Below are 23,624 nucleotides of genomic sequence, written 5' to 3'. Positions count from 1 at the left end.
TCAGGAATCATTGTTCTTACACACAGAATCGTATTATTTCGCTTTCGGGTAGTAATATGTCAAAATTGTTGGTTCTTTAGGCGAACAATGTATGGAGAACGAACATTGTCCTTTGACCTTGACGTCAATAACGTTTGAATTGGTTTTTAATGTACCTAGTGAAAGGTCCTATAGCAAATATTTTGAAAGGCGGATTTAAAAAAGGGAATGCTCCAGTGAAAGTCAGATCTTAGCAATAGTTAATACTGCAATGAGTCTCTAGTTAATTGATTTGTTAATCTCGCAGTTGTGGCAGATTTTTTCTATATTAAGTATATCGACTTTACCCGGTTTTATACCGGGTATAAAACCCGGTAAGTATAATATACCGGCATAAGCCACATCTGAGAGTTAAAATTTTAAAAATAAATTACCCGAACTCCTACTCGTATATTTAATTTTTATTCATTCATTTTGTTCATTAAGTTTTATAAAAACACGTGTTTTCTATTTGTAATTTGTTGCAAACTTGAAACTTAATTACCTATGTTCAGTTACTTGTTGTTATTAAACACATACAATGTTTTGTATTTGGCCGGTCTTAAGGTTTATTACTGAAAATTAAATTCTCTTCGAATTTTTTAAAAGAAATTTTTAACACACAATAATTTATGTGTAGAATGTGTTAAGTGACGCCATAAGGAAGAGGCGTAAGAGGTTGCGATGTGGCGATGATACTAAGTACGAGAAGTTGAATATAATACTATACCTACTGTTGTCAAGGTGAATTTAGCCACAAAAAATACTGGTTTTCAATTTTAAAAGTTAAATGGAAGCTGAAGACACCTTGCGAAGTTAATTTACATACAAAAATATGTTGTCCATACATATTTTGTACACTTACTCATTTCCATCGAGGAACTAACAATGGTTATTCTTCGCAAAACATCTAAGAAATAAAATAACGCCTGGCTAGATACTTATAAACTGAAATAAACAATACTTAATAATACCTTCGCTAGATGGCACATAAATCTAAACACTATGTTATTTTAGTTGTAACTTGTATCATACATAATTAGGTGCTATTTTTTAATTTGATGATCTGACTCTACATAGTATGATAAATATAAAGCTTTGAGCATTTACTCCATATTCTATGTAAAATAAGAAATTTTTGGTGTTTACATGACAGGCAGTCTACCGAAGAACATGAGGCATCGACTATGCAAGCTGAAGTGGCCCGTGAATGGGGGGCCAGTTCGGTATCTGAACACAAGCACGCAATATCACCAGGCGTCTGAAAATGGACTTGAGTTTGGTAAGTATTCTCAGAGAATAAGTACCTACTTGGACTACTTATTACTCTTTGTACTTATAGAGCAAGAGCCCGTAAACCCCAGAACTTAGTTATTTTATAAAAGCTAAAAGTTTGTCAGCGTTTGGGTGATCATGGCTTTGGCAACTATGCATGTATACCCTTAAATGCTTGGCGTTTTAAAGTAGGTACATAGTAAATTAGTTAACTTTTTAACATTTACAGGCAGTTTATATTTTATTTATGGAACTAAATGGACTTAGAGATACTAGGAATACTAATTTTATTCCCGTGAAGCCTCTCCTAACTCAATTCACATATTATGTGGTTAACGGGAATATTGTAATTTAGCTCTATGTACCTACTCTTTAAAAAAAGTTTTGCCCAGTGTATTATTTTTTATTATAGTTACCGTTACAACTACTCGCTCTAGTTAACTAAACCAAAATTTTTAATTTCATTAGGTATTTTGGCATTCTTTGCTTGTATACTTACAATGGCTATTTATTTATTGATATTAATAGTCATACATTAAAGTGTCTTGTCATCGTGACATCATAAATAACCCAATACCAACCCAATACCCTATTGATGTGTTAAATGCGCAAAGATTCCATGCTATATTTTTTTAGCAAATTCGCTGACAGGTAGTATTTCGTTTCATTGTATTATATGTAGTTAGATACACTGTTAAAACTGTTTGTCTTGTTATGTAACAGGTACCGTAGTTGTGACTTTTACGAATAGATGACTTTTGCGAATGGCTCAACCCGCATGAAAAATATCTTTTAGAAATTGGTAAAAACTGTTAACAACATTTTTAATTGTTATTAATCTTATTTTTAAGCGATAAATACACGTTATTATAGTTATTATCTTTAAGAGGCTCTGAGTTATATTTTAATTATTACTTTGATAATCCGTATATTTTGATTAATACGAGTAGGTGCTTATATTTATTTTCCAGGTTACTTTATAAATAGTAGTTTTAAATAAAATAGTGTAGATAATAATATAATTTTTCTCTTGATTGATTTCAACATTATACGTTTTCCAATTCAAAATAGTGTACACAGCAGGCATTTTTAAAAAGTTTCGTAATCAATTACATATTCATGGTTTCTCATTCGAAATTATGTAAAATATTACCAGAGATCTTAGATATCTTACTAATAGCACAGATAATATGTATTAGTTCCATATTGATGATGCCCGATTTCTAGATGTACATTTTTAATCCAAAGCTTGATAGTCGTCCGTTTTATCAAAGCAGTAAGGTTTAATATTCATAACATTTTGATCAGATGCTGCCAAGACTCGAACCTGCCCTGTCCACGGGCAGAGGTTCCGGTCCACTCACGCTGCACTGGACACCTCGGTGTTCGAGACCATGTCCCCGGCTGTGAAATCCTGGGAGGAGGTGCCGGGGCCAAAACCATTGCCTCTACNGCCCCTCCTGGGGAACACTTGGCGATTCGCCCCGTATATCGGTAAGTAGTTTGGTTTATCACCATTTCAGCTAAAGTTTGCAGCCTCCCTAGACAAAGTAGCAAACCTGGTTGTTGTAATTCCAAAACACTTTAAGCCTGATATCTGAGCTCATCGTCATCAGTCATTTAGTTCTCAATGCAAAGCACGATCCTCTAATTTACCAGAAGCAAATAGAGGATTTTATTTATTTAAGTTTAAACTTTAATGCCACTTAGATGTACTCTTCAGTCTCCATGTCAGCCTGATGAGTTAGGAAGACCTGATGTTCGAATATTTCTCCTTTAGTCGCTTTTCACGAAATCCACGGGAAGAGTGGGTGTTATTCTACAGGAGCACGACCCTCTAATTGACCAAAGGCCAATTGAGGATCTGACCCTACACTCTTCAGTCTCCATGCTGGCCCAACGGGTTAGGGAGTCATGTTATTCGCATAATTTCTCCTTTAGTCACACGCGCCTTTTATGAAATCTACAGGTAGAGACGATCAATTAGGTATACTCTTTCGAAACTAAATTGGCCATAGTAATACTTATGCAGTAATTTACTCGTATAATCTTATAGATCTTCGATGTAATAAATAGATTCTTATACCTAACTACTTTTGTATGCAAATCTTGCCTGTGTAATAATTATCTTGATTAATAACCCTAACCTTATTAACAAATTTTAATTATTTCCGATTTATGAAATAAGTACCTACTTAATAATGTTCGACATTAATTTGTACTTATAAAGTAATAATGTCGGATGCTGCTTAATCAGTATTTAATTAGTGGTTTTAGATAAAACGAGATTTTCTTGTTTCTTACAGTTTAAAGGATATTTTAAGAGTAACTAAGTTATTTCAATTAATTAAATAATTAAGGGCAAGACTTTTCTTCGATAAATGGTATTTTACTTATGGTTCCCATTGAGCAAATTATAGTAATTTCTTAAAACCTAAGCCACATTACAACATATTTCAAGGCACTATCAATGTTCCTTGTAGCACACTATAATTTAGCAACATTGTTTTAATGTGACATCTTTAATGAGGCCTTTACGCCATCTGGATTCACTCCGTGACCGCCATACTAACTCTTGCATTGCACCCATGGAGTTGCCGAAACACCGTAGCTATGGTGACATTGCTTCATCTATAACCATGGAAGTCAAAATGGTTAAATGGTGCATTGTGTTCTTATGTTATGTATGCAGTTTTGAGATGTACACAGTACCTAATACATTAGAATATTTTTTAATATAACATCTATAGAAAGAAAACATTAACAAGTAAGATGTATTTTGATTAATTTTATGAGTGCAACTATGTACTTATTGATGGAGTTATTTTTAGTTAGTGCTTAACTACTTTTTAATTGTTTTACTTTTAATATTTTGATTGCTATTCTATTGATGTCAAGCGAGTGTAGAGACCTGTGGGCTTACCATGAGTTTACGTTAGGTGTGCTCGCTAGCGACTGCGTAAAAAAATGACATTAATTGTATGACATATTGTGCAGCGCCCCTAGCGGCTACTTTCAAGAAACAAAATCGTCATAGAGATTTTTGACGTACTCGCTAGCGAGCACACCTAACGTAAACTCATGGTAGGTACACTGTTACTTACTTGTCATTTAACTTAAAATCGCGGTGAGAAAACAAAAGATTTGAATACAATATCTCAGGTCGTTCTCAATCTCAAGTCGTTCTCAATCTCAAGTGATTTATTTTTCTATTGGTTGGCTAATACTCGTACAACCGGATTTTGAATCACTAAAAATGTCAAAAAGGCGTGGCTGTAGGTACGTACAGTCAGCGTCAAAATGTTCGGGACACAAAGTAGCCAAAAGTTCACAGCGCGTCTTTGTTACAATTGGAATAAGGTTGTGTTGTCAACTTTTTGGCTACTTTTGGTGTCACGAACTACACTCGACATCAAATAAATCGCACCTCCCGCGACAAGCACTTTCAAACGTATGCATCCCCACTTCCCACCAATATTGGCACCATTTAAAAGCCTAGTTCTACACTTCATTTCATTAAAGGAAAGGTTTACCCCAAAAATGTGTCTTTAGAAGGATCCAAAGTCACTTCTTCAAAAAATTGGTAGTTACGCTTGAGCCAACTTTTATGGCTATAAAACTGTTAAGTTGGGATTAATCGCTATCCATCTGTTAAAAAGGGCACGTGCGATCATTATTTGGTTTTATAACCATAAAAATTGGTCTAATTGATCCCAGAGGTGAGCCCAAAGTAAGGTCTTTTTTCAAGTCACATTTATGATATACGTTAATCTATTATTGAGAAATTAAATGTGTTTTTCTTAAAGGATATTTATTGGGCTTTCAATTAACACCAATATTGTTAGGGCACCATGATTGTGTCAGAAAAAAAAATTTAAAGTTCTCGTCGCGGAAGGTGCGGTTTATTTGATGTTGAGTATATTTGACGATGACTGTACCTACCGCACGCATATCATTTTCATTTTAAAATATGACAGCTACAAAAAAGAAACTGCCTATTACCAATTCACGAATACACAATGACTGATGGTGTATTAAAAATATGCGTGGGCAAATTCACATCTGTTTAGTAACATGTTACATTTTTTGGGTCAATTTGGAAAAGAAAGTGATGTATGTAACCTATAGATGAACTTAGGATTTTATTATTTACTAGCTTTCCGCCCGCGGCTTCGCCCGCGTGGAATTTTTCGGTTTTTTATATAACCTATGATACTCAGCAATAATGTGGCATCCTATTGGTGAAATAATTTTTAAAATCGGTTCAGTAGATCCCGAGATTACTTTACAATNTCTCTACAGATTTATTATAAGTATAGACAAACACACAAACTTTACCTCTTTATAATATTAGTATAGATGATTTTGGTAGGAATAATTAGGTAGAGTTCCGAGTCGAGGAAGTCTCAAAATATCTAAGTGTTGGCGAAGAAATTTGATATTTCGTATAATTTTGGTGGTTTCTTTATGTGAAAGTTTATAATGAACCGCATCAAAACAAATCTTTATTTGGATTTTTGCATTTTAAAATATTTTTAGTCTTAAAAATCTCCTCTCAAACTTTTTTTTCCATTTTGAGGTTGGTTATAACTTTGAATATAATATTAGTCACAATAATAAAGTTTCATTTATTTTCATAATACCAAGCTAACACCCGTATTCACAAACATTACTCTGAGGTCTCACAGTGCGCGTGGACGTACAGGGTGACACACGGACCAATCACAGAGCTCTATTCAACGCTGTGCGTTCGATTTGCTGCTTCACTTAAGCAAGTATAGTTTGTAAATACGGGAGTAAGCCTCGTAGTTACTTTAATCACAGGTCGCGTCTCTATAAGAGCTACAACGTCGATCCTTAGTACATTTTTATCCACAGACCTATCTCTGTACAACCAGCGCATACTAATTCGTTTGATGCCATCTTCTGGTTACGAAAGTAATCTAGCACGAGGACATAGGGGCGAGTTTATAAGATCGTTCGTTAGTTCGTTCGTTTCAGCCAAATGACGTCCACTGCTGGACAAAGGCCTCCCCCAAGGTTTTCCACAATGAACGGTCCTGCGCTGCCCGCATCTAGGCTCTTCCCGCGACCTTTACCACATCGTCGGTCCACCTAGTAGGAGGCCTGCCCACGCTACGTCTTCCAGGCCGTGGTCGCCACTCGAGAACTTTCCTGCCCCCAACGGCCATCGTCTCTACGAGCTATGTGCCCCGCCCACTGCCACTTGATTTTAGCAATTCTGCGATTATAAGATGCGGTGAAGAAAACTGTTCACGCCCGTATTCACAAACATTACTATGAGGTCTCACAGTGAGCGTGGACGCGCAGGGTGACACACGAACCAATCATAGAGCTCTATTCAATGCTGTGCGTTCGATTTGTTTCACTTAGTTAAGCATCGTTTGTGAATACCGGTTTCAGTAAATTATTGTAGAGTTTATTATGTTAAAGAAAGAGTGCTATTTTGAGAACTAAATACTGAATTTGCGAGAAATTGCTCTGAACCTGCATAGTAACGATGCTTGCACTAAAGTTATCTGTTTGTACCAACATCTTGCTTCTACAACAGAAGTAAAGAAATGCCACAATATTGAACTTACTTTTCACTTCATATGTTATTCTGGTGAAATTTTTTGATTGTCAATATCAATCAATCGTCAACGAATTTAATTACCTACCTGTTTTACAACTCATTCATAATGATTGAGACGTGATAAGAAATGTAGAGACAATACAAAGAGGGTTACCTAAAAGTCTATAAAAATAAAATAAACTGTATAAAATTAATAATTTCGATTCAAAGAATGCCCGCCACTGGTCACTTGTCCATGGGTCACATTGCCCAAAATTAAATTCGTATGCAAAACGCATCGTGAAGTAACATAAGTGTTTTTCTTAGCCATTGTTAAATTGCGATGATGTGATCATGAATTGGATGACCAAGAACCAAGATGCCAAAAACCTTGAGTTGTCAGATTGCTCTTAGGTACAAATCTTTTCAGTGCCGTGGTTTTGAAAAATGATGTTGCAATTTAATCATTCAAGGTTATCTAAGGCTGGGTTGCACCATCTTACTTTAACTTTGACAAACGTCAAAAATCTGTCAAACTCCATACAAAAATCACCGGTTAACGTCATAGTTACCGTTAAAGTTAGGTGGTGCAACTCACCCGTAGTGTTTTGCACATAAAAGAGCAATTTATGGCCTTAATTGAGATGTTACGACTATGTAGGTAGTCGTATTATGTGACTATTTTATTATTATGTTGGCAAAGTTATTAAAAAATAGTTACTCGTAATTGTACATGTCGTTATAATGTCTTAGGATACTATGAAAAGTTTCTTTCATTTAATTTGAACGATGAATTATAGACATTAATGTACGAAATTACAAGGGCTTTGACAAACGTCAAAAATCTGTCAACCTCCATACAAAAACACCTGTTGTCTTTAAAGTTACGGTCAAAGTTAGGTGGTGCAACTCAGCCTAAGAAATAATCATGTGTTGCCATAATAGAACACAAGATTTATTAAGTTGGATTAACATAATCATGAATAATGTAAAGCCTTTGTGACAAAATTATGAAGAAATTTTTCGAAGGGCTTTGAAATGCCACGAGACTTGAATTTATTTGACGCCACGAATTAGCAAGTTATTGACTAATTAAATTATTAAAAACCAATAAAGATAAAGACTGTTCTAAAATTTGTAGAGTCGTTGGTTTCACAATCATGAATAAATCAGTAGAAGGGTTTTAAAATGAAATATAAACTTAGACGTACTTTAGGGCCATAAATCGCCAGCCATTTAATGATTAATAATTATACAAAGCACTAAAATAACAGCATTTCAAAATTTTCCTGCTAAAGTTATCGTTGTGTCATTTATTTTATTTTATTACATAAAGCACTTCCAGAACTACACATAAACCTCGACTAAACTCAAATTTAAGAAAGATTTAACCGTCAAATTACGATCATCATCATCATCATCAACAGGTCATTAGACTCATTAGCACGATCCTCTTACCAGATTCAAAAGGATTTTTTTTATCCACAACGAGGAACCCCTTGGCCTGTATCTCACCTGATGGTAAGTGATGATCAGCCCGAAGGTGGAAGCGAGCTTCACCCGGAATCCTCAACCACGGAGGAATCTTACCTCTAACTGCCGGAACACAATAATGCTGTTAACATTGGATAGACTTAGGTAAGATGGTGGTAGCTAGCCAGGCGGACTTAGAACAAGCCCTACCTCCAACCAAAACGAACAGAAAAATTTGCCTCCACTGGGAATCGGTCTTAGCACTAGACCACAGAGGCGGTTAAAAGGATGATTTCGCTTGCTGGCCAGACACTTTAGGGCTAATTATACAGCCTTTAAATATAAAGATTGTTTCAATAAAGGAGAAGAGTTATTTATTGCAAAAACTCCCGTAAAAGTAAAAACTCAACATATGAATGGCGGAAGTCATACTACCGGTGACTGGCCGAATAACCTTGAAGGCTCACCGACTGGCCAAGCGGATCTGATACCTGATGGACCGATGCCCTTATCATAGGTAATTTTTAAATTGTATTCTTCCTTTATCAATGAGGCTTGAAATAATAAATAAACAGGCTTATTTCGGCATTATATTACGTATATCTAAAAGCCAGTGTTTATGTTATTAATTTGCACGATATTGTAGGTACTCGTTACATCGTAGTCAATTAGCAAAACTATCATTTAAAAGGAAACACGCCTGTAGGAAACCCATTTGATCGATTTCCTAACGAACTGCAAGTATGTAGTGGTTTGCAGGGTGACCATAATTTTCAAGTCTTAAAATTGAGGTTATGGTTAAAAAAAACTGAAAGTAGGTACTTAACTTAGCTTTAAGATTAGAACTCATAAAATGCATTCAAAGAGAGTAAGTAATAATAGAGCCAGTCTGTGAACGCTGTAAAATTAGAATAAACTTAACAATCGTTTATACGATTGTTAAGTCTTTTATAAGAAGCAGCCTTATTCGCAAATTCTTATGTGTTGATAAATCGTTTCCTGATAGAAAAATAGAGTTCTAAAATATGTAATATTTGCTCCTTTTCGTGTTCTAATGCCCAGCCGTCACACTTTACATTAAAGACGTCCGACACGTCCCAAATCAAATTAAAAAGAAAGAAAATGTCCGACATTTTCTTCCGACATTGCCACCGCATGCACCGCCGCTGCAGCGTTACGTCACTAGGAAACGTGTTGCGTGCGCGCATCGCCCGAGTAAACACACGCAACGTCGAAAACTGGGTCTGCTTGTACTGGGGATAATTTAGTTATAGTAACGTCGTAGGCTATTTTTTGGTCTAAATTCGCCACAATTAACACGTTCAAGTGAACACCATAGTGCCTTTAAATACAAGTATCACGATGTTCTGACGCAGATATTTTTTTAAACTAACATGACTGACGCTCAATGAAGTAAGAGCATAGTAATAGTACTAGTACCTACTTGCAGTGCCGTATTATAACGTCAGTTTAACTGCTCTTACGATACGGATACAAACACTATGAAATACTTTAAAAACAACGTCTAATAACGTCGACGTCATAGTAACGGGGTGCAAGAGTCCTAAAAGACGAGCAAAATTTTCGACACAATGTAGTTCTACAATTTTGAGAGTATGATGTATTGTCGCAAATTCAAATTCAAATACAAATTCAAAACGTTTATTTGCCAAAAACACAGTAATACAGGGTGACAATATTAAATAGGATCATGTGTTTAGTCTTCAAAATCAAAATCACCAAACAGCGAATTATTAATTAGAGACTAGTCAAAATAGGCGCCGTGTCATAACTTTGTGTTCATTATCACTCATTAGCTGAACGTGAAAAATATTTGAGGTTTAAAATTAGTTTAAAAAGTACATATTTGTAGACACTAAGATAAAAAGACAGAAAGTCACATCCTATGCGATGAGTTAGAAAAGGTTTGACAGGAAATGACTGCCATAATGACTCTATGCTGCAGCTGCATGATGACATTGATGTAGGGAAAGCTCGCTCTGCGCTTAAGCAATTTCCTTTTGAATTACCTTGACTACTTCTTTTCTGGCAAAAACTATGTTAAATCTTGATTCATAGATTGAAATCTAAGGGTAGGTTACACCATCTTACTCTAACTGACAAACGTCAAAAGTCTGTCAAACTCCATACAAAAAACACCGGTTAACGTTATATTTACTGTTAAAGTTAGGTGTTGCAACTCAGCCTAAGTCTACCCTTTATTTATTTTTATTTTATTTGTTAGGACAACCAGCAAGAACACGTATTAAGATACAATAAATTAAGTTGCAAAGAAAATTTAAATGATTTTATTGTATTTATTATTTACTAGCTGACCCGGCGAACTTTGTTCCGCCTTAATGGCAATAAATAAGCAGACTTTTTTTTAATTTAGAACTGGATAAAAAGNGAAGAAGTATCATACGTGTCCATCGTATGGTAATTAGGTTATGCGAGTCAGGAAGGGTTTACTGTTCCAGCATCCTTCCTTAACTCTATAATTATTGATGGGGATGATTGTGAAATAAATATTTTTATTTAAAGAAGTACTACCCCCTTATTAATAAAAAGTTACACCTTGGAAGAACCTTGGATTAAAATGACATTTCCATACCGTGGACTGACGACCTCATAAAGGTAGCGGAAAGGCGCTGGATGCAGGCCGCCATCAACCGGCCATTGTGGAAATCATTGGGGGAGGCCTATGTTCAACTGGACGTCCTATGGCTAAAATGATCACGATGATGATGATGAAAGCGAATAAAGGGCTAATAGCTTGGGTAGTTCATCGTAGGTATAATCCTTTCCTTTTCAATGCTTCTTTTAGTTATATTAATAGATTGTAGTCATAATACATGGATGATTGTGTTATACTTTCATTATAATACTTAGTGGAATTACTGCTTTCAAAACGTGAATTAGAACTGGCCCCATAGCAGACATTTTCCTACATCTAAAGGCCTTTTAAAATATATATTGGTTATGGCTATTGGAGCGGGTACCACTTTCCATACATTTTTGCCCATCATCCTTTAAATTGAAGAAAGATTCAACCGTCAAATTACGATCATCATCATCATCATCAACTGGTCATTAGACTCATTAGCACGATACTCTTACCAGATTCAAAAGCATTTTTTTTATCCACAAGCTCTTGGACTGTATCTCACTTGATAGTAAGTGATGATCAGCCCGAAGGTGGAAGCGAGCTTCACCCGGAATCCTCAACCACGGAGGAACTGGCTATCTTACCTCTAACTGCGGGAACACAACAATGCTGTTAACATTGTTGTTAACGACATACCTAGGTAAGATGTGGTAGCTAGCTAGGCGGATTTAGAACAAGCCCTACCACCAACCAAACCGAACAGAAAAATCTGCCCCCACTGGGAATTGAACCCGGGACCTCTGCTTCTAAAGCAGGTGGTCTTACCACTAGACCACAGAGGCGGTAAAAGGATGATTTCGCCTGTTGGCCAGACACTTTGGGGCTAATTATACAGCCTTTAAATATAAACAGGGCCGGATTAACCATCTCGGGGCCCCTAGGCACAGCTCGTTTCGGGCCCCCCTTTTTTTGTCGCGGAGGCAATGCTTTGCGCACCATCACCACCTCACCACTGCCGTGGGATAGGGTGGTGTGAGGAACTCCCGGCGCCCTAAAAAGGACGCTGCTCCGTCCTGAAAAGGACGCGGTATACCCACTAAAACCTCCGCGGCGTTCCGTCATCGCCCAAGTGGGGGTGTAGCGAGTATCTGGCCGTAGCCTTAAACTTCCGCGACACCACCGGCGACGGCCCGCCTACACGGCGGACCCTACACGCCCCCCTTGCGGGTGGGGGGCCGACGGGAATTAGCCGTTCCTGTCAGACGAAGGTGACAAGTTTACTAAGGTACCTGCATGACAAATTTCAAGCGTGTAACTTAAGCGGTTTAGATTTTTCATACAAAAGGATTTTTCCGCGAATTCCCGTTCCCGTGGGAAATTCGGGAATTCCTTGAGGTAACTAAGCTTTAAGTTTACTAAGGTACCTACATACCAAATTTCAAGCGTCTAACTTAAGCAGTTTAGATTTTTCATACAAAAGGATTTTCCCGCTCATTCCCGTTCCCGTGGGAATTTCGGGAATTACTTGTTGTAACTAAGCTTTTAGTTTACTAAGGTACCTACATGCCAAATTTCAAGCGTCTAACTTAAGCGGTTTAGATTTTTTATACAAAAGGATTTTCCCGCTAATTCCTGTTCCCGTGGGAATTCCTAAGTATACCTGCCCAGGAGTATCAAAAATAATTGTACCAAGTTTCGTTAAAATCCGTCGAGTAGTTTTTATTTCTATGGAACATACAGACGGACAGACAGACAGACAGACAGACAAAAATTTTACTGATTGCATTTTTGGCATCAGTATCGATCACTAATCACCTCCTGATAGTTATTTTGAAAATATATTTCATGTAGGTAAACCAAAACAGTAATGCCAACGTTACGAAAATGAATTTGGTTCTACAATCTATATCTATATATATATAAAAGAAAGTCGTGTTAGTTACTCCACTTATAACTCAAGAACGGCTAAACCGATTTAGCTGAAAATTGTCAGGGAGGTAGTTTAGAGCCAGGAGAAGGACATAGGATACTTTTTATCCCGTTCGAAATAAAAAAAAAGTCTGCTAATTTATTGCCATTAAGGCGGAACAAAGTTCGCCGGGTCAGCTAGTAAGTATATAAAAGAAAATCGTGTTAGTTACTTCGCTTATAACTCAAGAACGGCTGAACCGATTTAGCTGAAAATTGTCAGGGAGGTAGTTTAGAGCCATGAGAAGGACATAGGATACTTTTTATCCCGTTATTTATTGCCATTAAGGCGGAACAAAGTTCGCCGGGTCAGCTAGTATCGAAATAAATGACAATTGAATGTGTAAACCAAAATAAGGCGAAGTCTTGAGGTGGTTTGAGTTTTGTTGCATAAAAATAATCTTTAACATTATTTTTTTTCATTTTTTTATCGGGAGTTCTGGGCCCCTGGTCATAGTGGGCCCCTAGGCACTGGCCTAAAGTGCCTTATGGATAATACGGCACTGAATATAAAGATTGTTTCAATAAAGGAGAAGAGTTATTTATTGCAAAAAACTCCCGTAACAGTAAAAACTCATATGAATGGCGGAAGTCACACTACCGGTGACTGGCCGAATAACCTTGAAGGCTCACCGGCTGGCCAAGCGGATCTGATACCTGATGGACCGATGCCCTTATCATAAGTATGTAATTTTTAAATTTTATTCTTCCTTTATCAATGAGGCTTGAAGTAATAAATAAACAGGCTTATGTCAGCATTATATTACGTATATCTAAAATCCAGTGTTTATGTTATTAATTTGCACGATATCGTTAATAGGTACTCGTTGTATCGAAGGCAATTAGCAAAACTATCATTTAAAAGGAAACACGCCTGTAGGAAACCCATTTGATCGATTTCCTAACGAACTGCAAGTATGTAGTGGTTTGCAGGGTGACCATCATTTTCAAGTCTTAAAATTGAGGTTATGGTTAAAAAAACTGAAAGTAGGTACTTAACTTAGTTTTAAGATAAGAACTCATAAAATGCATTCATAGAGAGTAAGTAATAATAGAGCCAGTCTGTGAACGCTGTAAAATTAGAATAAGCTTAACAATCGTTTATACGATTGTTAAGTCTTTTATAAGAATCAGCCTTATTCGCAACTTCTTATGTGTTGATAAATCGTTTCCTGACGGAAAAATAGATTTGTAAAATATGTAGTATTTGCTCCTTTTCGTATTCTAATTCCCAACTGTCACACTTTACATGTAAAGACGTCCGACACGTCCCAAATCAAATTAAAAAGAAAGAAAATGTCCGACATTTTCTTCCGTCATTGCCACCGCATGCACCGCCACTGCAGCGTTACGTCACTAGGAAACGTGTTGCGTGCGCGCATCGCCCGAGTAAACACACGCAACGCCGAAAACTGGGTCTGCTTGTACTGGGGGTAATTTAGTATTAGTAACGTATGGCTTAAAGAACAATGGGACAAAACGTTCCCAGACTGTAGCACTTTAATACCTATCTTATATGTATGATATACCATACTAATACTATAATTCTCCCAAATTAACACCTTCAAATGAACACTATAGTTCTTTATCTAGATGCTATGATGCCCATGTTTTCCATACAGAAACAGAACTAGCGCCTGCCGCATAATGACGTTTTGCTAAGAGCAAATAAAAGTAGTGCCATATTATAACATTTGTTTAAATGCAGTTACGTGCGTTGTCGTGTGTAATTTAGAGTGTAGATAAAAAACGAGAAATAATGATAATTGGAACGTCTATGTTAACGATGTAGTAGGTATGTTATGTGCGCAAGCACATACGAAGATGCAGTAATAACCGGTGATGAACAAAATTTTCGACGCAATGTAGTTCTACAATTTTGAAAGTTTTTTTTTATCCACAACGAGGAAGCTCTTGGCCTGTATCTCACCTGATGGTAAGTGACGATCAGGCCGAAGGTGGAAGCGAGCTTCACCCGGAATCCTCAACGGAGGTACTGGCTATCTTACCTCTAACTGCCGGAACACAATTATTATAATGCTGTTAACATTGTTGTTATGGCGACAGACTTAGGTAAGATGGTGGTAGCTAGCCAGGCGGACTTAGAACAAGCCCTACCACCAACCAAACCGAACAGAAACATCTGCCCCCACTGGGAATCGAACCCGGAACCTCTGCGTCTGAAGCAGGTGGTCTTACCACTAGACCACAGAGGCGGTTGAGTATGATGTATTGTCGCAAAATAACCAAACAGCGAACTATTAATTAGAGACATTATCACTTATTAGCTGAACATGAAAAATATCGGTGGTTTAAAATAGTTTAAAAGTATCTAGTAGAGTACATATGTATTTTATTTGATTCCAAGATAAAAAAGATAGAAAGCCACAAACTATGCGATGAGTTAGAAAAGGTTTTGCAGGAAATCACTGCCATAATGACTCTTATGTTGCAGCTGTATAATGACATTGATGTAGGGAAAGCTATAAGCAATTTCCGTTGAATTACCTTGGCTTCCGTCTTTTCTGGCAAAAACTATGTTAAATCTTGATTCATAGATTGAAATCTAAGGGTAGGTTACACCATCTTACTCTAACTGACAAACGTCAAAAGTCTGTCAAACTCCATACAAAAAACACCGGTTAACGTTATATTTACTGTTAAAGTTAGGTGTTGCAACTCAGCCTAAGTCTACCCTTTATTTATTTTTATTTTATTTGTTAGGACAACCAGCAAGAACACGTATTAAGATACAATAAATTAAGTTGCAAAGAAAATTTAAATGATTTTATTGTATTTATTATTTATTGTAACAAAAGTAAATTGGAATTGAAATATTTTTAGTATTCATGCATTTGATAGCAAATAAACAAGAAATCAGTAAGAGCGAAACAATTTATTTTATTAATGTTGTTGTACAAGTTAAATGTTAGTCACTCTGGTTCTCCTACGGATCTCCTCATTTCTGATTCGATCACGCAGGGAAACTCCGAGCATAGCACGCTCGATCGCTCTTTGGGTGACCTTGAGCCTTCTTATGAGGCCCATAGTAAGCGACCACGTCTCAGAGCCATACACCATCACTGGCAACACACACTGGTCAAATACTTTTGACTTGAGACACTGCGGTATTTCGGACGTGAGAATTTCGCGAAGCTTCCCGAACGCTGCCCAGCCGAGTTGGATTCGACATAGCCCGCAGAATCGCTAAAATCAAGTGGCAGTGGGCGGGGCACATAGCTCGAAGAGATGATGGCCGCTGGGGCAGAAAAGTTCTTGAGTGGCGACCACGAGCTGGAAGACGTAGCGTGGGCAGGCCTCCCACTAGGTGGACCGACGATCTGGTGAAGGTCGCGGGAAGTACCTGGATGCAAGCGGCGCAGGACCGGTCTTTGTGGAAATCCTTGGGGGGACTAATAAATAGTTCTTACAAATCGTCATTTTGCTCTTAAGGAGCCTCTACATGTCTCATAATCTTTTTACCCTACCAGCGCTTCGAGACCAACATTTGGCAAGTGCTGAGAAGAAGCGCCGCAACAAACTCAGTCACCACTGTCTGCCGGTTAATATAAATAAATAGAAATAGTAGTAGTAGGTACATTCGATTCAGGAGCAGTTCACTGAATTTACCATGCATTCTTGTATGGTGTATCTTATAAGAATGGGTATACAAGATTGCGTGGTATATTAAACAAGGTAGTGACGTGCTAATATCTAGACTTACATATTAAGATACTAAGATACTATAACCAAAGGACGTCCACTATTGGACAAATGACTCTCGCAAAGATTCCAAAACCAACGACGGTCCTACGGTGCCCGCATCCAGGTGCTTCCCGCGACCTTCACTAGATCGTCATCGAGTGGGAGGCCTGCATACACTACCTACGTCTTCTTAGTTTTTTCCACAAAATACTATTATTTAAATTTTTTCTTCCACCCAAATGTTTGTGTTAGGTACTGGTAGGATAATAATATTATTCTTAAAGTAAGTAAACTACTAGGTACAATTATTAATTACGTTTCATTTTGTTGTTATAATCAAAACAGTTGACTAACATTTTAACAATTTTAACTTTCAGACCATCAATGCCGTCTCTGAACTACTACAAACACGTCTTGAGGAGGGATTTCTTTGGTGCCGAAGAGAATTGCGCAGGCGTTATAGCGGTGTAAGTTTTGAACAATAATATATCTAATCTATATCTATAAAAGCGAAAGGTCACTGATTGACTGACTGACTCACTCACTCTTCACAAAATCTCAGAAACTACAAGTGTGTTCCTTTTAGAACGTAGGTGCTCACTGAGACGCGATTTTGCAAAATTCAACCACTAAGGTGATAAAACGGGATACACGCGTACGAAGTCGCGGCGGCGGCTAGTGAATAATATTAACAATGAAGACAAAACCGATGAATTACTTCAAATTTCAGACATGGTGACTCCTGGTCAGCGTTCAGAACTAAAGTGTCCCGAGTGGCGCTTAGCACAGTGGCAGCAGCACAGTACACAGAACCTGTGGCACAGGTGGCAGATGCTTTTATCGATAGGTATGGATACATATCTTTGGTTTACACTACTTGTGAATATAAATACGAGTATCATTGGTTAAACTCTTGTAAATAAATAATTTACATTTCAGGATACGAAAAATTAGAAACAAAAATTTGGAAACTCCAGACGACTTTTTGAATGAAATTCACAAATGGTCTCTAGAGTGTAAGTAGTCGACTTTTGTGGTCATGACACAAATCATTATAGTTAACAGCAACTATTAAACTTTAACTATTGGTTTTCGCCCGATATGAATCTTTTCAGTAGCATGTTTATGTAGGTATTATTTCTCTAGATTGTTCTAAACTACTATGTATGTGTGATACTGAATAAACATGTTTTCTTTCTTTATTTATTTCCTTTCTTCTAGTACTTAATCTGCTTCTAGAGTTATTAGGCGAATCAAGTAGTCAGCCAGCCTATTAAAACCATAACTCTTCAAAAGCTGAAACACTCTCCCCCGTCTCTTTATCTTTATCAGACTCTTTTGAATTAGGTACTTATATTCCAAATGAAACTTTCATGGCTGTCCCAGGTCCCTAAATAATAAAAAAACACCATTTTATTATTTCAGCTCTAAGCTTAATAGCTCTTGACACAAGACTAGGCTGCTTCGAAGCTCGTTCTGGCTCGGAGAGTCAGCAGTTAATAGATGCTGTCAACACGTTCTTTCTGTGCGTGGGAGAGCTGGAGCTAAGAGCCCCGTGGTGGAGGATATACCCCACTGCTATGTTTAGGAGATACATCGCTGCTTTGGACACCATCCTCAGGTAAATATTTGACTTAAATTGGTGTTAGTTTACGTCAGTTCTCTGCTAGACGATGGCATAAATGCAAGCTACTAAGCTATTGCATTGGCATGATTTCATGTAGGTAAATCATAAACATTGGTGGCAGTTGGAGACCATCACCGGGTGGTTAGAGAAAAGTCCTAACAGGATGCTTCTTTCAGAATATAAACCCATCTTAGCAATCATTTAGGTAAATAAAAGATCAGATTGTTGCAGATCTAGAAGAAAATAGAACTTCCACCACTATAGCAGTGGCGGATTTACAGTTTTGCCGCCCGTAGGCTAGGGTGGGGTTGGATCTTTATTTAACTTTTATCTTCTGAAATCGAGTAAGCGTCATCTGAAATCTGCCGCCCCTAGGACGCTGCCGCCCCTAGGCTGCGGCCTATACGGCGTATTGACAGATCCAGGGCTGACCACTAGTCAAATCCTTTGAGAGATTATACTGATGGCTATAGACCCTCATATGAGTTTTCCAGCGACTTGGCGCATAGCTTAGTCCACGGGTCAAGTCGCTCAAAATTATAAACATCTTTCAGAGTAATTTCAGAATCCAAGAGTGAGAGAGTGAGTGTTTTATCAGCATTTGCATGTTCTTTTCCAGTGTAACTCTGAGACACGTGGAGAGGGCGCTGGAGGAGCTGAAGACTGTCACCAACAAGTCCTTACTTCAGGACCTGGTCGCGGCCGCCGGGCCCAAGGTGGCTGCCGTGGCTGCTCTCGACATGTTCCTTGTAGGAATTGACACGGTAATGACACACTAATGCCCGTTTTCACCATCAGTTCCTAAGTTTTAAGTGACCCCTATGAAAACAAAATTCCTGCTATGTGTTACCATAGGGGTCACTTGAAAATTAGGGACTGATGGTGAAAACGGGCATAAGACGAATAAAGTACCTACCCAATTAGAAGTGTTGTGGCTTACTTGGAAGTTAAAGGTTCTTATAACACGTACATAAAAGTTACTTGTGACAATTAGAGACCAATGATAAATATCCAATGAGTCAAGTATAAGGGAAGTTATTAGGATTAGTTCCTTGATACACGCGCCTGTAGAATTTTTCATAGTCAATGTTACTTGCAATAGATGTAGCTACACCATTAAAAGTGTTTGCGCTGGACTTTTGTTTAAGACTTAGAAAATATATCTCTACATTGTTATATTACATACATAGTTTAGTTACTGGTAAAAACTAGTGTAGGTTCGAGGATCGATACAGAAAAAACTTTATTGAGGGACCCATAAAACCAGCCAGAATTAAACTTAGTACATTTCATTGAGAATGATAAAAATAGTTTACCTCATAATTTATTGTTTTTAAATAATTAAATTGTTCAAGGATTTTAATAACAATCCATTATTCATTTCCAGACATCCAATGCGGTGGCTTCAACGTTATACCAGCTGGCATTAAGGCCGGAAGTCCAGGACAGAATCCACGAGGAAGTCACCAAGGCTCTGCAGGGCAGGCCCATGAAACCTGGAGACATTAACCAGATGCCTTACCTGAAGGCTTGTGTTAAAGAGGTTTTAAGGTAGATAATAAATAAACCAACTTCCTTCACCATAGACCCAAGCAAAATCAAAGGTTCTAGAAATAAAGATTGAAGTATGAATGTTGATCGAGCAAGACACACTCATGGGTGTCTTTGGCAATGATTTTTAGGCGCTGCTTATGTGATAAACATCGTAACTACAGCATCTATATAATTTATCTTTCTCTCTCTACATAATCTCTATCAATCTTAAAAATTTCACAATGTAGTCATGTAAAGTTTAAAACTACTCTTAATTTCAGAATGTATCCAGTTGTAATTGGAAATGGTCGGCAACTCACCAAAGATACAGTTATTTGTGGCTACAACATACCAAAAGGCGTAAGTATTTGATACCTAGTTATTATCCTGATACTTACATATTAGTTAACAGTATGCATTAGTTTTATATTGTAGATAAACAAGCCTGCAACGAGCGAGGTAAATTAAAGAGAAATAAAGTCCACGCCCCTACCCTGGTCAGACGGGTTGGGCCACCTCCCCTCACATAATTTGTCCTTTAGCCGCCTTTTGCGATATTTTTATATAACAGACAGCTAAAAATGAAAGAATATAAAGTCTTTTTCATCCGTTCCAGACCCAAGTGATATTCCAACACTACGTCATGGGCAACAGCGACGAGAACTTCACCCGCGCGTCCGATTTCATGCCCGAGCGCTGGATGCGGCGGACGCCTGGTCAGACGCACAGCGCCTTCGCGTCGCTGCCGTTCGGGTTTGGGAAGCGCATGTGTCTCGGCAGGCGCTTCGCTGAGCTCGAGATACATACTATTATATGCAAGGTAATGATCTTCTCTGTCCTTTTTCCTCTTTCTTTGCCAGAACGGTGGTGACCACGTTGAGGAGTCTACTTAACTAGGTGGTAGAGGATACATCTCTGCACGATCTCCCGCCAACTTTCCCTGGTAGCAGACGCTTCGCGCAGTCAGACTCGGTTTCCCACTCCGGATTTCAGTGGATCAGTCTATGACTGTTCAGATGATAAACGCTGTGTGATGCCGAGCTCCTGGAGTATGGACACATTGGTTTGGAACTCCGTCCATCTAAGTATCTTTCTTTTTCGTGTATTGTCCACGTCTCTCTCTGTTGCGTAAAGAAAAATGGGGAATACAAGCGTAAGGTAAGGTAAGCTTCATGCCGGAGTGCTGGCTGCGGCGGACGCCTGGTCAGACGCGCGTTCGGGTTCGGAAAGCGCATGTGTCTCGGCAGGCACTTCGCTGAGCTCGAGATACATACATACTATTATTTGCAAGATAAGAGTCTTCTTCTCTGTCCTTTTTTCTCTTTCTTTGCCAGAACGGTGGTGATAACGTCGAGGCGTCTACTAAAGTAGACGGTAGAGGCGGATACAGCTTTGCACGATCTCCCGCCATTTCTCCGGATTTCACTGGATCAGTCTATTCTGCAGCTGACAAATGCTGCGTGATGGCTAGCTTCTGGAGTATGGACACATTGGTTCTGAACTCTTGTTCTTTTTTCTTACTTATTCATATATTGTCCACGTCTCTCTCTGTTGTGTAAACAAAAATGGGGATTACAAGCGTAAGGTAAGGGTAGTTGATGGCAACAACCATTAATTCAATCAAGTCACAACTTCACCCATGCGTCCGACTTCATACCGGAGCGCTGGCTGCGGCGGACGCCTGGTCTGCCGCACAGCGCCTTCGCGTCGCTGCCGTTCGGGTTTGGAAAGCGCATGTGTCTCGGCAGGCGCTTCGCTGAGTTGGAGATACATACTATTATTTGCAAGGTAAGGGTCTTCTTCTCTGTCCTTTTTCCTCTTTCTTTGCCAGAACGGTGGTGACCACGTTGAGGCGTCTTCTTTAGTAGATGGTAGAGGCGGCTACAGCTCTGCACGATCTCCTGCCATCTCTCCTGGTGGCAGACGCTTGGATTTCACTGGATCAGTCCAGCGCATAGATGACCTGTAGCGCGATGCTAGTACCTTGTTCCCGGTACGACCAGTTGCCCTATGGAGTTGAGGCAAACGTCTAAGTATTGTAGTATGCGCAAATGTACAGCGGCGGTCAAACGCTGAGTAATACCGAGCTCCTTATGAATGACTCTTAAACTTTGATGCTCTAATTGTTATTTCATTCTTCATTCGTTCGTTCGTTCGTTTCAGCCGAAAGACGTTCACTGCTGGACAAAGGCCTCCCCCTTCTTCATTATATTGCCATAATAATTTGTAATTCTGTTTCTTGTCTGCAGATGGTGCAAGCCTTCAAGATGGAGTACCACCACGAGCCCCTGGAGTACCACATCCACCCCATGTACACACCCAACGGCCCGATACGGTTGAAGCTGATTGAACGATAAAATTAATTACTCATAACTTTAACAATATTATGACCGCAGGTCAGAATAGGTAGAGGGTTTGTGTTTTCATAATTATTTAAAGCTCTTTGTAGCTTAGTCGCGGGTTTGAATCCCGATGGGGGATGTTTTACTATAAAAGCTCTACATTATTTAATATTTACTTATCTATCTATTCCGATGTATGGTCGTAGGTACCTATAAATATAATGTACATTACAGACATGAATGATTTCGTAGTGCCAGAGTGGTGTTAAATTACCGAGTTCAGTGACATGGTTAATATTTTTTTTTCTTAAAATGAGATGTTGTTAAATTTTAATTACAAAAAATTTAACGTGTGAAAATCTTGTGTTTTTTTGGGAAAATTCACTGATTTCCGATTAAGGAGTTAGTTTTTATTTGACTATTTGTTTTTGAATCTATGCCTCTACCATTGTACTTTAGTATAATTAATTAATTAGTTGAAATATAAGTTTTCTAAAAGTATCTGATTTAATATATTTACAGTTTTTCAACTTGTACCTAATTAGTTACTAAAAATAATTTTACTGTAACTTTTGAATACCAACTACATATTTCAATAATAATGTAAAAATAGCGTTAATACAGTCTTTGTACAAGATATCATATTTTGAGACAAGAACTGCAGAGGTACCTATCTTTATTTTAATGAATAAGTAAAATATTTCTGTGTAAAATTATTTCAGAAATATTTTTACTTGTGTGAATTAAATATGGTGTATTTTATAAAGGTGATTTTTATTTATTCCGTAAAACTTAAAACGTTACTATGTTACTGGTATACAAACAACTCAGTACATTACAGTTGTTAAATATTAACTACTGAAAATCTACAATATTCTACGTATTTCTAGCCATAGATAATTGTAGGAATCGATTAAAATTCTGAACTACTGTACCATAAAGGTAATAGAGTGTGGTAAAAATATTGTCTAGGTCCTATTATGTATTATACAGGGTGTCCCAAAAAATAGTGTCAAACCGAAGCCCAGAAGTGGAGCATCACCTGTGTAATGTGTAGGTGTATTAAGTATCAACTATCTGGTAATTGTGTAATAAGCAGTTCACTATGTTTTTAATGTGAACAGTAATTCTGAATATTTAATTTNAAAAATATACCTTGAAAAAAAAACAAATAACAAAAACTAAAAGCAAAACGAATTTAACTTGAAAAAATCAAGTGGGTATAGTAGGAATCAAACCCGTGCCTCTTGGAATATATCCAATTGAAGAGCAATATTCTTAGCGGTCGGTAATAGAAACAGAAAAAACGTTAATAGAAACACACCTCGCCTATAGGTCGGTAATAGAAACAACTGCTTTTTCAGATTAAAATGCTATTTATTAATTATTGTGTGATTGAATACTCATTGTTACTACCTGAATTCAAAGATTACTTCATCATTGTTATGAATAAATTAAAATGTATTTTCTATTACCACGTCTTATATCTAATTTTCTAAC

At 37.7% G+C, this 23,624-nt stretch overlaps 2 protein-coding genes and 1 non-coding gene across 3 annotated transcripts in view; 2 read left to right on the top strand and 1 right to left on the bottom strand.

Moving 5' to 3' along the window:
- The first annotated feature begins 1,156 nt into the window (after positions 1–1,156).
- Positions 1,157–23,624, top strand: part of CYP49A1 (probable cytochrome P450 49a1-like) — a 29,003-nt gene continuing 6,535 nt past the window's right edge. The window contains exons 1-2 of the mRNA XM_028313424.1: positions 1,157–1,300; positions 2,602–2,787. Coding sequence (XP_028169225.1) covers positions 1,168–1,300; positions 2,602–2,787 — 319 coding nt within the window. The 5' untranslated portion in view covers positions 1,157–1,167. The remainder of the gene's footprint in view (positions 1,301–2,601; positions 2,788–23,624) is intronic.
- On the bottom strand, positions 11,720–11,791 carry TRNAL-UAG (transfer RNA leucine (anticodon UAG)). Its single transcript has one exon. It is a non-coding gene; the product is annotated as a tRNA-Leu (tRNA).
- LOC114359159 (probable cytochrome P450 49a1) lies at positions 16,853–22,559 on the top strand. Its single transcript, XM_028313439.1, has 10 exons — positions 16,853–16,905; positions 17,000–17,089; positions 17,353–17,469; positions 17,562–17,638; positions 18,048–18,243; positions 18,869–19,013; positions 19,637–19,800; positions 20,064–20,142; positions 20,399–20,602; positions 22,032–22,559. Exons 1-10 carry the CDS (start codon positions 16,862–16,864, stop codon positions 22,137–22,139), a joined length of 1,224 nt encoding a protein of 407 aa, XP_028169240.1. The 5' UTR covers positions 16,853–16,861; the 3' UTR covers positions 22,140–22,559.

Source organism: Ostrinia furnacalis, unplaced genomic scaffold, assembly GCF_004193835.3.
Source record: "Ostrinia furnacalis isolate ACB-3 unplaced genomic scaffold, ASM419383v2 OfSCF0312, whole genome shotgun sequence".
In the NCBI taxonomy this organism is placed as follows: domain Eukaryota; kingdom Metazoa; phylum Arthropoda; class Insecta; order Lepidoptera; family Crambidae; genus Ostrinia; species Ostrinia furnacalis.
Note: the sequence above shows the minus strand (reverse complement) of the source record. Positions and strands in the feature narration are given on the sequence as shown.